Source organism: Perna viridis, chromosome 6 (assembly GCF_037379345.1).
Source record: "Perna viridis isolate PV_CMFRI_1.1 ecotype Kerala chromosome 6, ASM3737934v1, whole genome shotgun sequence".
Lineage (NCBI taxonomy): Eukaryota > Metazoa > Mollusca > Bivalvia > Mytilida > Mytilidae > Perna > Perna viridis.
The window spans coordinates 18,866,776-18,883,079 of record NC_142450.1 but is presented as its reverse complement, the minus strand read 5'-3'; the positions used below and the strand labels follow the sequence as shown (position 1 = coordinate 18,883,079).

Sequence of the window (16,304 nt, the reverse complement as noted above, 5' to 3'; positions counted from 1 at the left end):
AACAAGAAGGCTTTCAAAATCATTATTCTAATGGTATGATGACCCTAGAAATTCTTTACAAAATTTACTTGAATGAAATATACTAAAAATCAACATTTTTACCTTTTCTGCTAACTGACAGCATGGAGGCAAATCACTTACACATATAAACAATTATTCATACACTTTTGTAGTAAATTACAAATATGAGTTTTAAAGTACACATTTTCAGCTTTATTTTAATTACTTTTGATCAGAATACACACAAATAATGCACTTAAAATGCATATTTCTGGGTGCAGTGTGTTTTTTGGTACCACATAGAGGGGGGGTGTGGCCATTTAACCCAGAAGTGGTTTGTGAGACCTGAGGTCTCACTAACCACTTCTAACGTTTCCATTACTTTACATGTTAAAAAAGTAATTTTCAAAGTCTCACTGTGAATTCCCAGGACAAATGACATCTTAAAGTTGCATACTGTTGCGAAGCTTGGAAAATAAGGCTTCCAAAATCATTATGCTAATGGTACGATGATAGTAGAAATTCTTCACAAAATTTACTTGAATAAATAATACTGAAAATCCACATTTTTACCTGTTCTGCTAACTGACAGCATGGAGGCAAATTACTCACACATGTAAACAATATTCATACACTTTTGTAGTTAATTACATATATGATTTTAAAGTACACATTCTCAGCTTCATTTTGACTACTTTTAATTATAATACACACAAATAATGCACTTACAATGCATATGTCTAGGTTCAGTGTGTTTTTGGTACTACATAGGGGGTGGCCATTTGACCTGGAAGTGGTTAGTGAGACCTGACTCCTTGTAAGAGTTATTGCCCTTGAAATGGGAAAAAAGACAGTTTTCAGTCAATATCTTGGAAACAGTGACAGATTAAAAGAAACTTTCAATTGTTGAAATGATCTTTACGATAAGCCCTACCAAAGTCTTCTTGAGTCAAAATTCTTGGACAACTTCTTGTTAAATTTATTGCCTTTGAAAGGCAAAATTCAACCAGGTGGGCGATTCAGGCTCCTGGGAGCCTCTTGTTTCGTGGATTCTATCAAGTGTCTAAGTGGACATATTTCTGGATATCAATTTTTGTGGTTTAAAAAAATGATAAACTTCATATAGAATATATGGTTTATTTTGCACACATTATATTTTGTGCTTTCTTATTAACTGCAAAAATGATTAAATTGTGGAAATTAGTACACTGCAAAAATTGGTACATTAACAGTACTTATTATTGAATTATAAAAACTCCATTTTAATCATTGAGTTAACTACTTTTATATGGAACTTTATCGGTTAATCGAGGGAAGACAAAATATGTATGTATTTCCAACTTCCCTGAATATCATAATTGTATGCACTGTAGGAGCCAATACAAACACTATATTCTTCAATATATTATTCTGTGTCATGCATGTATGTTTCAGACGAGAAAGGTATTTACAAGTAAGAAATATGCCCTAATGATTCCCAATGTCAATTTTGCACTTACCCTTTAAATAAATCTTAAAATTTGAAATAGAAATAACAAATAATGTTTTTGGTTTTTAACTAACAAGGAGCACTGGTGTGTTGTAATGAAACTTACATGTAAAGTAACACAAACAATATTTTGGAAGAAAAAGATATAGAACAGAACATGAAAAGTGTGTTAAATGGATATTCTTTAATGCATCTTTTTAATTCTAAGGTGAAAAAAACCTACCTTTCTTGGTTTTTTATGCCTACCTTAAGTATTTTATGGCCATTTCGGCTCAAGCCTCATATGTAGTAACATTATTTAATTTGCACCCATTAAAAATTGGACTTCCAGTTTCTGCATGAATATGTATGGATGATAAGTTCCATGCAGATACTACCAAAATTTTATGAACTCCTTTGCACCAATTTCTTGCTACATGTGAGGCCAAAAAAATGAATCTGTTTAAGGTTACTCCACCTACCCATTTTTTCTGCTTACCCTTGCACATTTTATTTTTTATAAATGCCACCAAATTATCATTTTTAGTTAACCACTTTTTTGAAGTCATATCCGGATTCAAATTCCATTTTAAGCTCACCTGGCCAAAGGCCATGTGAGCTATTGCCATCACTTGGCGTCAGTCATTGTCCGTCGTCTTCATCGTCGTTGACAATTTTTCAAAACGCTTCTCCTCTGATGCCACTTGATAAATAGAACAAAGGGGTTAGACAATAGTTTTTTTCGCATATATCTCCAAAACCGTTAGGTTTAGCCAAATTCTGACACGGGATTAAAGCATTCAGCATGTTGAGATCTATCTGTGGTCAAATTTTCATTTTGATATGTTAAGCCATGTTGGAGTTATTGCCCTTTTTTTGACGTTTTTTGCTATTTTGAATGTTATTTCTTTCAAAAATCTTCTCTGACATCACTTGACCAATTGGAACCAAACTTTGTTTGAATGTTCCTTGGGGTATCATGCATAGAACTGATGTGGGGATTTTTGATACGTCGAAAAACATTGCCGCCGTTACTAAAAATAGAAAATAGCCATTATAGGGGTCAGACAGTAGTTTTTCGCATATATTTCCAAAACTGTTAAGTTTAGCCAACTTCTGATGGGGGTAAAAGTGTTTAGCATAGATAAAATATATCTCTGGTCAAATTTTCATTTTAATATGTTAAGCCATGTTGGAGTTGTTGCCCTTTTTCGACGTTTTTTTGCTATTTTGTATGTTATTTCTTTCAAAAATCTTCTCCTCTGACACCACTTGACCAATTGGAATCAAACTTAATATGATTGTTCCTTGGGGTATCATGCATAGAACTGGTGTGGGGATTTTTTATCCATCAAAAAACACGGCTGCCATTACTAAAAATAGAACATAGGGGTCAGACAGTAGTGTTTTTGCATATATCTCCAAAACCGTTAGATTTAGCAAAATTATTTCTATTGCTGAGATGACCCTTATTATAAGGCCTTCAAAAGTCGTCAGAGATCAAAGTTGTCAGGTGACTCCTGCCCTCGGAAGATGAAAAATGACAGGGTTTTTTTTTATAGTTTTCAGCCAATATCTTTAAAACTAAAAGAAAGAAACTTTCTATTGCTGAAATGATCCTAATGATAGTCCTACCAAAGTTTCTTGAGTCAAAATTTTTGGACAACTCCATGTCAAATTTATTGCCCTTGAAAAACCAACTTTAATCAGGTAAGCGATTCAGGCTCTTGTGAGCCTCTTGTTATTAACATCAACCAAAATTTTTCCAATTAACGAAAATTTCACAGCTGGAAAAAACTCATTGATAGGCAGCTGATTTTACGGGCTTCCGTCTACTGTTGAAATCCCTGTACTTGGCTACAAACCCAGGGCATATTAGCAGTTGCCATGGAATTCAACTTAAATTGTTCAATTTTTAAACCATAAATATGACATCTACTTATATAATAATGGACCAATGATTTTAGTAATAAGTTTTTTATTTAACACCATGACAGCAAAATGATTAAAATATTATAAGATTCCTCGTAAAAGACATTTGAAAAATTCTAAAACTTGTACTTGAAATTTGTTTTTGTGGGATTACTTTTTTTAACATTCTTGATAATTTTGATGTGTAATATGCAAAACAAAATAAAAGAAAAGAAACATTGTATGAAAATAGTGCTCATATTTTTGTGAAAGTACTATTGTTTATGGGCTACTAATTTTCATGGTTTTCTTGGGTGAGCCAAACCACAAAATATAGTTCCAGTGGGAAATGAGATTCCCATTGATGTATATACTGTAAACCTAAAAAATACAAATTCAAGAATGTACAAAATTGTGTATCAACAAAAATTGGTCTCCATGAATTAGAGAACTTTCACAGTAATGGTATATCTATAAAGGCTTTTATATCCAATTCTTGATTTTACAGAGCTAATTAGGACAATGGTTATTGAACAGTATCACTGAATGTACTTTGTAATACACAATGTAGATAGCAGAGATCTGACAGTATTAAATGTATCCTGTGAAATAGATTTCAATATATCACATGTGAAGTAAATTGTGTAAATTCATTCTTTGGACTTTCTACCACCAAAAATGTCTCAAATTTTTTCTCTTGATTGACATCACTATATGGTTTTGAATATCAATCCACCAACCACAAAATTAAAAAAAATAATTTAAAATAACAGTTAATAATTGTAAAAATCTACATATTTAATAGGACGTTTTAATTACTTGTTGAGGAGGTTTAGAGATTTAACTTGTGCATAGGTCAAGTTCTACACACTCCTTACATCTTTGCATTTTTCAGCACTTGTGATCAAATTTTCACAATTAAGTACTTCTCTGTCTAAGAATCAGGCAAAATGTGTATAAGGTGTGGCACATAAAGGGGAAAAAAACCTGAATTTTATTGCATTAACCAAGTATTTATATCCTTATAACCTCCAGAAGTAACCACCAAAGTGTTTGTTAATTTTGTCTTTCTAAGATAATGATAGGTCAAATTTAGTTGAAATGCAGTATGGAAAAATGGCGGGAAAATTTTCCTTCACTTTTTCTTTATATAAGCAGTCAAAAAATATCTACATCACAGATGCTTCAGGATAAATTTTAATAGCTTTTCAATTTTTTTTCTAGATGTATTTAATATATTTGAGGTAAAAAAGACCAAATTGAGAAATATGATATGCCACCAGTTGCCTGATTCTTACATAGAATGGTACTTAAATATCCAGTTATCATTCATAAGTAGTATTTGAGGAGTAATGTTACAATACTTCATAATACCATAATGTGTTTCCTACTTTTATGTCAAATCCTATCCTCTTTGGGATACAAGAATGACAATTTTGGTGGTATATAAATGGTGAAAAAGGATGAAATCATCATGTTATGAATAATTTTGATGTGTGAAATGATCAGCATAGCTGTTGGCAGAAAGTACTGTAAACATTTTAATTTTCCCGGTGTACTGATTTTTCCTGTACCGGTAATCACTGTTGACAGAAAAATGTAGATTATATTACAAATGAGATTCATTTTAGCACAATGTAATGCTTATGTTTTTTTTTTGAAACTACGAAAATTGATACCTGTGAATTATGATTACAATATACCTATTGTTATATTCAATTGACAGAATCTGCAAAAGTTAGCAACTGCAAAAATTAATATGTTTACAGTAAGTTTTTTTGCTTATTTAATGCATTCAACCACTAAAAACTTCAATATTCTGTTTTACACACAGATACTACTTGCATCAATATAATCATAAATATTGGTTTTGTTTTTGCATGAAGACGGGTGATACATGTACATGTAGTCCTCTTAATGGCGGAGAAAAATTTTAACCAACTTGTATTTATTAGATATGGTCAATCCAGGACCATTAGAAGACATTGCCATTACATACCTACTTACACTGTAGTGGCTGAATGTTTGAATAGTCCAAAGTCCACATATTACGAATGTGTGAGACAAGTTGAAGCAAAATTTATGAAAAATTCCATTTATCTTTTTAATTTTCTGTTTGATCTTTCATAATTTTAGCACATCTCATGTGCATGGTTTCTCTGGACTGGGCAGTCTGGAAATAGCTGAATTTGACTGATGTAGGGACCAAGGGGCTCTCTTTGATCAGTCATTTTTTCACTATTGAAGAAGAAAAATGATGGGTTACACAGTGCTAGGGATTAGAGGCAACTTAATGCTAGCTGAAACTGTCTGATTAAAATTTTTAAAATTAGAATTTTTAAATTACAATGAAGAAGTAAAAAGCTTTAGAAATTCTGAATGTAATATAGTTAATTCTTAAAACTTGAATCAAATTCAATAGTAAAAAAAAAAATACATAATATTGACCTTCCTAGGTCATTGAAAGAGACAAGTGGATTTTCCTTAGAGTAAAACAGGTTTACATATTTGTATGTATATATATGTATATATAAGCTTAAATATCTGAACAGATGATAAATCAGTCTAGATTACGTTTGTTCACAGTTGGCTTGACATGTGACAGTCACAACTTCTTGTTTCGTCATTTAGCTCTAGACATTGACTTTATGACCTTGGGTTCATTGACCTGAAAAAATCACCACATTTGGCTATAGGAACTTTGCATTGAAACCATTAATTCATAGACAGTTTTAAATAAGCATTTTATCTGCACGCTGACTTAAAAGATGTTGTAGTATGTTACTTTCAACATTTGCAGAGTTATTTTTTTTTTGTAACTTGAATTTTCTCAAACATCTCCCACATGAGACATGAACTCCTCCAAAGGTTAACAGGTAAGATTAAGTGGAGTTTTATATTAAAAAATGTTAAGACTAAGAAAAAAATACAAGTGTTTCCCCTAAAAGGCTACAAAAAACCAGGGTTGGTGCATGTATGTAGGCAAAACTACTTTTTTTTTCAAAAGTTTTTGATTGGTCTGTTCAGGAGACATATTCATACTTTAACAGTGCTTGTCAAAAAATGGGCAAAAAAACTTTAGGGTAGGCACAAAAAAAAGGATGGTTAGGGTTACTGGAAATACTGGTATTTTTTTTGCTTTTTTTGAAACTACAATTAACTTCAAAGATTACTTAACTATATTTATTTAATTGGTTCAGGAAGTCATTTGTGGAACCATCATAAATGATGTTTTCTTCTGAGATATTTTTCTCAAATTGTGTCATTATTTCCGTAAGTATAGAAATTCAAACTTTTATGATTCTATAAAGACCAGATCTGAAAAATCCAAGATATAAAAGTTTATAACAGGGAATGCATAATATATGCCTTATGTTTTTACCCTTTACAAATATTGTCATGTGTAGCATTCCAGAATTCCCATATTCTATTACCCTTGGCAATTGTAATTGGTAGTTGTAATTAAGTTATGACAAAGTTGTAAGTTTTGCAATTTGAAAGGAAAAGTTGTAATTTTCAGTTTTACAGTTTGAAAGGAAAAGTTGTAATTTTCAGTTTTGTAATTTGAAAGGAAAAGTTGTAATTTTCAGTTTTATAGTTTGAAAGGAAAAGTTGTAATTTTCAGTTTTGTAATTTGAAAGGAAAAGTTGTAATTTTCAGTTTTATAGTTTGAAGGGAAAAGTTGTAATTTTCAGGTTTGTAATTTGAAAGGAAAAGTTGTAATTTTCAGTTATGCAAGTTGAATTCTGTCTTGGGCAAGTTCATGTGGAGAGCAGAAAATCGAAACAAAATCTAGAACATTAAGTTCACGAACAGATATAGATTGAGAATCATTGTTAATTTACAGGAAATGTATTCTTCAGGATGCCATATTGTTTATTGTTAAAATTTTTAAATAACTGTTTTCAAAATATTGTATTCAAAATATGAATGATAAGTGCATGTTTATGCTATTCAGTGGTAGACCCTCTGACTTTCTTCATTTATAGAAACATGTTGTACATTTAAAGTACAAGCTGTTGTAAGAATCTGGCAAAATATTGAACCTTAGGAACACACATGTGGAAAAACTGTCAATCGGTCAATAATTTTTCACCTGAAGTATCTTTTAACATTAAATGATTGTTATTACTGATAGATCAATGTAGAATTAGAATGTTAGAAAATTGTGCTTTTGACACAAATGCATAATCAACAAATTTGCAGGACATACTTGTACCTAGATTTTATAACTCATGTAGGAAACTTTCTTTTCATCATTTGGTTCTATAGATCTGAACTGAAATTATGTTATTAATGAATGTTTATTTTTCTGACATGGTGTTTGACCCCCTGCCTGATTCTTCAAGATACTGGTACTGATCACTTAGTGCAACACTCTTCATTTTATGGTTGATTTAAACAGATAAAACACTGATATACATATACTTTACAAACATTATATTTGGAATCTTTCAAGTGTAACTCACATTGTACTGTATTTTTGCTGATGTTTTCAACTTTTTAAACAAATTTCAGTAAACTTAACATATGTATGCAGTGAAGAATAATAATGGAGGTAAAGAGATCTAGTTTTTGATACAATAACTCATTTCCTATAACTGACAAATAAATTTGATGTCTGGCTGCTGCACATGTAGCCTTAATTTAATTACGCAATCAACTAATCAGTTACAGGTAAATCACAGTCACAGGTGGCTGCACATCGGCTAATTGACGTACACCTGTCAAATAATTTTCAACAAACAATTAGGAGACAGGTAACCGGAATGTTTATAAAGTAATAAAACCAAGCTGACTGTAATTTATAAGGGTTGACATTTTTTATGTCTGATATTGGAAAACGGTTGTTGGACATCGGCAAAATTTGTTGGTCAATGACCTGCATTTTTTACCATTTCCAAATCCTTGGTCTGGAATAATTTTCAAATATATGGGATTTTTTATTTTGGAAGTTCTCTTAAAACAATTATAGGCTCCCAGGAGCCTCAGAATCACTCATATAGAAACTTAAGTTCTATTGAACAATGAAATTTGTGTTAAATATACCATTTGATAGATCTATTCATGATGATTGTATTGTATATTTGCAGTGTAAACTTCTAAATTATTTTCTATAATTTTATATGAGAAGAATCATCTAAAATTGTCATTTCTAGGACAATCACTCAAACATTGGGATAATGCAAATCATGGATAAATCACACAGTTTTAATCAGTCTGATGCCTATTTTGAAACACTTCAAACTTGTGGTAAATTAAAGTTATGGCCCTGTTGTCTCCCATGTTGTCATCGAAATCCTGAGACACTTGTGGGCTTCTTTTGATTTGTAAGCTACATAATATATATAATTGATGTCTTATTAATTAATCACTTAAAAATTTGGAATTTTCAAAAATTGTTGGAAATATAACATTAAAGCTGCATTAGCTGTCATTTTTGTTAATTTTTGTTTCTGTTTTGAATTATTTCTACTAAATTGTACTTTTCCTGTATAATTTCATTTGATATTCACAAATATAAGGCATTAAATACATGAAATAGGTGTCTATATATTTATTGTCTTGCAAGACAAAAACTTGACCTAGATAAATTGGTATGCATGTAACATTTGGTGACCTTAATCCGCGCATGTGCTGTAACGGTCACTTCTTTTTAAAAAAAATCTGATTGCAAAGTGAAAGTGGTTAATCAGTGGCGAGGAAGACCGATGGACTCAAGCCACAAGAGAAAAAAGTTTGAATATAATGAAAGGATTCTCTTGAAATTTATATTTTGTGATATAATTTGGCACAAATATGGTCAGTAATTGTCATTATTTATTTGAAAACTAATCAAGAAATAGATTAGAGGCTATGGTAGTTTCTTGGTTCAAATGAGGAATATACACAGGCAAATGTGCCACACATGAGAATCAGATGGATTGCATCGTATGATTATCATATGAATTGAGCACCATATGATTGTCATATGTGGCACATTTGGCTGTGTACAATGTAAATTGATAAAACAGCAGAGATAGATATGTTACGACTAAAATAGTTTTTCATATCCTGACGGGGAAACTTGGAGCATTGAAAAGGAAGGTAGTGTAATGCATGCACTCTTCTATCTTGGACACCTGGACTCTGTGTGCTACTTTATATTTTGTATTTTCCAGTCGGAAAAGAAGAAGACAAAGTGTTAAAGGCACCAGAAATAAAATTCCAAGATTTCCAAAGAAACCAGAGCTTATGGTCAGAGATTTTGATAAAAGAAAGGTATGTTCTACAATGCTGCAGGTCATAATATTAACGCCTTACAGTCAACAACAGAAACTAGAACTTATGGTTAGAGATTTCGATAAAAGAAAAGTATGTTTGGAAACCCTCTATAACATTGCCAGCCAGTCGTAACACTTTATGGTCAAAAACAGAAACCAGAACATGTTATTCAGTATAAAAAGATAAAGGTGTACATCCGTCCTTCCTTCCAATCTTCTGTCCATACTTCCATCCTTCTGTTACACATAAGGTGGACCCATCTCTTATCCCTTACTTTTTTTACTCCCTATGGAATGGAATTTAATGAAACTTTCACAGAATTTTTTTTATTACATGTTCCCATTGTGTACCTTCTATTTCAGGTTTTTATCCAAAAAATATTGTTGGATAGTGAACAACAGACAAAGTATATATATATAAATTTATGGATACAAATCATTTTGCAAAATAACTTATAAGGTTATTGAAAATACAGAGGTGTCATACATGTATATGGATTTTCTTTGTTTTCTACGAATTTTGACTGAAATTGTGATCTAGGGATTGTGAATATTTCCATAGTACCTTTGTTAAAATTTCACAAAGTTCAGGATTTAACAGATCATTTCCATAGAATACTGTGAAAAATATGGATTGTCATCAGGTAGTTTTTATAATATGGTCAAATTTGTATGTATGAAGCTCCGTGTTTGATGACATGATTAGAGGTACTTTCAACGAGGGATTTCCATAACTGAATTGACTATAAAGTACTTTTTGAATCATGTGTATATTTATTTCTTTGCAGAAAGCCTTGAATATTTCATCGCTTTATGTCTATAGATTGTATGGACAATTTCACCACCACATGTTTAATTAATCTAATTACTACAAAACAATTAGTTTTAATTAATGGTAATACGATGCTAGGCATATAGCCCTGTAAATATAATTGAATTAATGGTGATACAATATTCTTGTAAATATAACATATGAATGTAGGGTAGATTAAATTATGTATGTAGAATAAAACAATTTTGTAGATAATTTGGATTTCCATAGAGGAAATGACCTTATATTAATTCCTGGAGAAGTTATTCTGACATTTATGAACAGTTTTATGTGTTAAGGTCAATGTAATATTTCATTTCCTTTTAGAAGAAATGGTATTTAATTACTGTGAAAGTACTTTAATTCCTGAATACCAATTTTTGTGTATTTAGGGAAAAAACACAAGTTCGTGGATTCTTGAATTTGTGGTTATGAAGATTTCAATACACCTATCAATGATATTATAACATTAATGAAAATTTTGTATATCAAAATAAAGAATGTTATTCTTGGCATCCTTTTTTTATTGTACATTATAAATAGTTTTATCTTCTAAATAATGGTTTGTTTGGTTTAGTCAGGTGTTTGAATTACACAGGATATATGTAATTTAGAATGCATTGGAATTGACATTAACAGGCATCAAAAGATGTTTTGTTTACTAAGAGATGGTTTGATTAGAGAGGTTTCCAGTGTCTAAGGGTCCACTTTTGACAGGTTTCACTGTACAATTTAATAATTGGCCGTCAGATGGCAGTCCTTTCATATTTCAAAATTCTCAATGACTAGCTCAAGTTATAGAGGACTGTATAGGATTCAACTAATCCAAAACAAGAACATCATTTCACTAGTCCAAATCAATTTTTACTAGCCCTGGGCTTTGGTCTAGTGGCTAAAGGCGAGCGCTGTGATAGTTAGATCAACATGCATTTCCTATGTTTCTACAAGAATCAAATTCTATCATAAAAAGCCATATAATAACTGAAATACAGATACTGAGTTTTTTTTAAATGCTGACAATCATTTGTCTATTTCCAGAAATACTTAGAAGAATATTTACAGAATCTTTTAAACATCAGTGTATATAGAAATCACCATGAAACAGTAAGTATTACTTGTAGGATGTCCTTGAAATGATCTCCAAGGGCACATATAAATCAATTGATGGTTTACTTCCTCATAGGAAACCCACTTGAAACATTTTCAAGGAAAATTGAACAGACATTGTAATTGTAGGTCCACTTTCCTGGAACCAAAAATATTAGGATATTGATTCTCCAGTTAGGGGCTAATGTTTGACATAGATAAGTTAAATAATACTCAATTCTCGATGTATGTTTATGGTACATTGTTGTTTCCAACTTGATGGAACAATTAGCTAAAACTGTCGTAGTGGCAATTGCCTGTCTTATCAAATGCTACTAATTTGTATCCCTTTTCCAACAAATAGTTGTGTCAGAAGTAATTTTGATTTTACCGGTTGTTTGACTGACTGACTCTTAAGGAGGTAGACCTAAGGTAAAGACACAACTCTAACAAATCTTTGGAATGTTTGCATTCAGCATTTTACATCGATCTCATGTAAGCATCAAAGTAACTTGGATTAATTCCATTCTGTTTCAAATGAAAGCTTGAAAGGCTTTGGTGAAATTGAATATGATGCAAAGGTATCACTGATTTTAATAGTTATGTCCCATACTCTAGGTCTGCCTTCTTAATTGTTTGAAATGATTTATTTTTTTTCTTTCTCTATCCATGATGCAACAACACTGCTTCTCTGAGCTAAGCTTAGCTATTTAGCTGAAAGGGCTTGTTAGTCTCGTCATATGATTGACGATTTACCTCTAAAGCCGAAATATGATCAGTAAAAATATCAGTCTTTCCCCTGAACATCATGTACTGTATTTATTCAATGGTATACTAACTCCATTTTCCATGACCATTGTCATCATATGCACTGTACTATCAGATTCTGCATGATTCTTAGGTGAACTCGTCTTTTAAATACATGTACTATGTTAGGGATTATGAAATTTATAGATTTTCAAAGAGCCATAGGTAAAATTTGGATTTCTCTATGCAAAGTTCAATACACCTTTTTCATGCATGTGTAAGGTTTTTAATTACTTTTTCCACTCTTTTATCAAAAATGCACCAGTCTTTCCATCATCAGTGTATCAAAGTCATGTAAGTGCTTATCTTTACAAAGAAGACTTCATTATTAATCTTCATAACTAAACATGATTTACCTTTCCTGAAGGAATATTTATGCAGCTCTTGATATCTAACATGTAATGAAAGATGAAATGTGATATTTTCTGTCAAATTAGAGTTTTCTGTGTTAGTCATTCTTGTATGATTTTTTTACCAGATAAGGCCACATCAGTTTAATTTATAGATTCTCATTCACCAGCAACTAAAAAAAATGGGGCGGGTAGGAGGATTTTATTTTTTATTTTTCCAAGATTTGTAAAATCTAATTCCCACTGACGATTTCGTTGAAGAACTCCTGGAAATGTGTACTTTTGGTTATGTTTGTGCCATACCAAAGCTTTATTTCTTTAATTCTCCTTATAATGCGACTAACAACAAAAACCATCCTGAGATCAGACAAAAAAGTGTATAAGTCGTGATAGATACTGATATAGAAGAAATTGGGAAATTTGAACTACTGTACAAAAAAAATTAACAAAATAATTTGGGGCAGGTCCTTTTGAGTAGGGGTGGGCAGGGATAAGAATCTACAAATTAACTTGATGTGGCATAAGTGTTCTTAAAGAATTTTTCAAAAGGGTGTGTTTTTAAATAATATAACAATTTTCTGGTGGCTATAAATTAAGTTCCTGTAAAAGTCACCCCTAGATATAACTGGAAGAAGGGGGCTTCAGTCATACCATGCTTATCCTCTTCCTTTTGTACAGGCCTGAGATAGTTGTCCAGGTCTGCCTGACATTTAGTAATGACAGTTATTGTTCTCCGAAAACTTCCAAAACATTTTGTTGAACAAATTTTACAATGGGCTTCATTTTTTTGCTTTTTTTATTTTTGTGACTAACATTTGACCAAAATTTATTCCAAAATATAGGGAATTATTTACTGTGATTTTTAGCTCACCTGGCCAAAGGCCATGTGAGCTATTGCCATCACTTGGTGTCCGTCGTCATCGTTAACAATTTTTCAAAAATCTTCTCCTCTGACACTACTTGACCAATTAGAACCAAACTTAGTATAAATGTTCCTTTGGGTACCTGCATAGAATTGAAGTGGGATTTTTTGATCCGTCGAAAAATATTGCCACCGTTACTAAAAATATAGACAATAGTTTTTCGCATATATCTCCAAAATGGTTAAGTTAAGCCTAATCTTGATGGGATAAAAGTGTTTAGCATGATGAGATCTATCTGCAGTCAAATTTTGATTTTAATCTGTTCAGCCACGTTGGAGTCATTGCCCTTTTTTGACGTTTTTTTTTGCTATTTTTAATGTTATTTCTTTCAAAAATCTTCTATGACACTACTTGACCAATTGAAACCAAACTTGGTATGAATGTTCCTTGGGGTATCATGCATAGAACTGGTGAGAGGATTTTTGATCTGTTGAAAAGCATGGTCGCCGTTACTAAAAATAGAACATACAGGTCAGACAATAGTTTTTCGTATATATCTTCAAAATAGTTAGGTTTAACCCATTTTGAAAGGGATGAAATTGTTCAGCATGATAAGATCTATCTGGTCAAATCGTCATTTTAATCTATTAAGCCATGTTGGAGTTACAGCCCTTTTTCAAAGTTTTTTGCTATTTTTAATGTTATTTCTTTCAAAAATCTTCTCTGACATCACTTGACCAATTGGAACCAAACTTAGTTTGAATGTTCCTTGGAGTATCGTGCATAGAACTGATGTGGGGATTTTTGATCTGTTGAAAAGCATGGTCGCCATTACTAAAAATAGAACATACAGGTCAGACAATAGTTTTTTGCATATATCTTCAAAATGGTTAGGTTTAACCCATTTTGAAAGGGATGAAATTGTTCAGCATGATGAGATCTATCTGGTCAAATCGTCATTTTAATCTATTAAGCCATGTTGGAGTTACTGCCCCTTTTCAAAGTTTTTTGCTATTTTTAATGTTATTTCTTTCAAAAATCTTCTTCTCTGACACTATTTTACCAATTGAAACAAAACTCAGTATAAGTGTTCCTTGGAGTATCCTGCATAGAATTGAAGTGGGGTTTTTTGATCCGTCGAAAAACATGGCCACTGTTACTAAAAATATAGCATACGGGTCAGACAATAGTTTTTCGCATATATCTTCAAAACCGTTAGGTTTAGCCAAATTCTTTCAATTGCTGCAATGATCCTAATTTTTAGGACTGCAAAAGTCTTCAGGCATAAAATTTGTCAGACGCCATCTTATGAGAGTTATTGCCCTTGACAGGGGAAAATGACTGTTTTTTTTTTTTTTACAGTTTTCATCCAATGTCTTGAAAACTATGATAGATTTAGACTTTCATTTACTGAAATGATCCTTATGATATGTCTTAGCTATCAAAATTTTCTTGAGTCAAAATTGTTGGACAACAAGTTGTTTAATTTTTTAGGTGAGTGATTCAGGCTCCAGGGTGCCTTTTGTTTCTTTATGAATTTTTCTTGCTGGCAAATTCTTGAAAATAAATCAATCATGAAAGTTAGCTGGTTTACAATACTATTCCCTTATCTGACAAAATTGTAAATAGTTACTGCATTGATGGCTCATAGCTCATAAACTCTGATAAATAGGGAAACAATTCTGACAGATATTTTTTTTTAATAAAAAATACGACTTCTGTGGATTTAATAAGATGCATACACTTTATAGGAGTTCTTAGGAAATGATTTTATCTGCTAGATTATTTGAAGTAATATATTAGACCCAGGTGAGGGATTCAGGCTGTCTTTGGTTTTTAATGCTGTTTATAACATGGAAAGGATTTTTATGTATTTTTGTATGAATGACAGTGTGTTGGCTGAGTCATTTTATGGTTTATAGCTATCATTTAAAAAAAAAAGCATTGTTGATGTCCAGATTGTCTGCAGATAGGAGTAGCTAATGTTTTAGTGGTACAGATAATAGCTTCGTTTTATACCCTACTCAATGATCAGGTTATATTAGAATAGCCATGTCCATCCATCCTATTGAATTTTATCGCAATTATCTTGACCCAGAATGGATGGATTGATTTCCAATTTGGTTTGTGGCTTCAAATAGATAGGTCATAGGTCATATGTTGTAAGGAATTTCAGTTGTTGCTTCATTTTAACTTAAAGTTTGATGGGAATGTCTTACGAGTAAATTGGGTATACCTATCTTAATAGTAGGTGCATGTTACTGCATGTCAAAGTCCTTGTTTGAGGGGTTTACTTTGCCTTTTTTATTTTATTTAAATTGCATAAAGTGAATAATTTTAGCAAGGTGCTAATTTTAGTGTAGTTAAGCCTTCTGTCTAAAAACGCCAAAAATAAATTCAACAAATTATTTATTCTGGTTTTAGTTCACTTCTTAGCATTCACCAAAATAAGAAATGCCAAAAATTTTGGTTCGCCTCAAAATTGCTAAATTTTCCACCGGGTAAAATAACCTGCCATACAGTATGAGGCGGGTTGTCTTCTAGGTTTTTTCCTCCTCATTCCTTAGATCACTATTCATTGTTTTGTGATTAAAGTGGTATAAGTTCAGGGGGGATTTCGGTGATTTTTTTTCTTTTGAAAAGGGACACAGATCTTGCTCTGAATTCTGGTTAATAAACAAGATTCAGAATTGTTTTTGCAACTGCCCAGTATTTACCTGTATTGTTTTCCTGACTTTATGGTGC

At 31.7% G+C, this 16,304-nt stretch overlaps 1 protein-coding gene across 3 annotated transcripts in view; it reads left to right on the top strand.

Moving 5' to 3' along the window:
* Positions 1–16,304, top strand: part of LOC148613938 (phospholipase D1-like) — a 76,830-nt gene that overhangs the window by 12,273 nt on the left and 48,253 nt on the right. For all 3 annotated transcript variants that reach the window (XM_088587656.1, XM_088587655.1, XM_088587653.1), the window contains 2 exons: positions 9,541–9,640; positions 11,492–11,557. In XM_088587656.1, the coding sequence (XP_088443782.1) occupies positions 9,541–9,640; positions 11,492–11,557 (166 nt within the window). The remainder of the gene's footprint in view (positions 1–9,540; positions 9,641–11,491; positions 11,558–16,304) is intronic.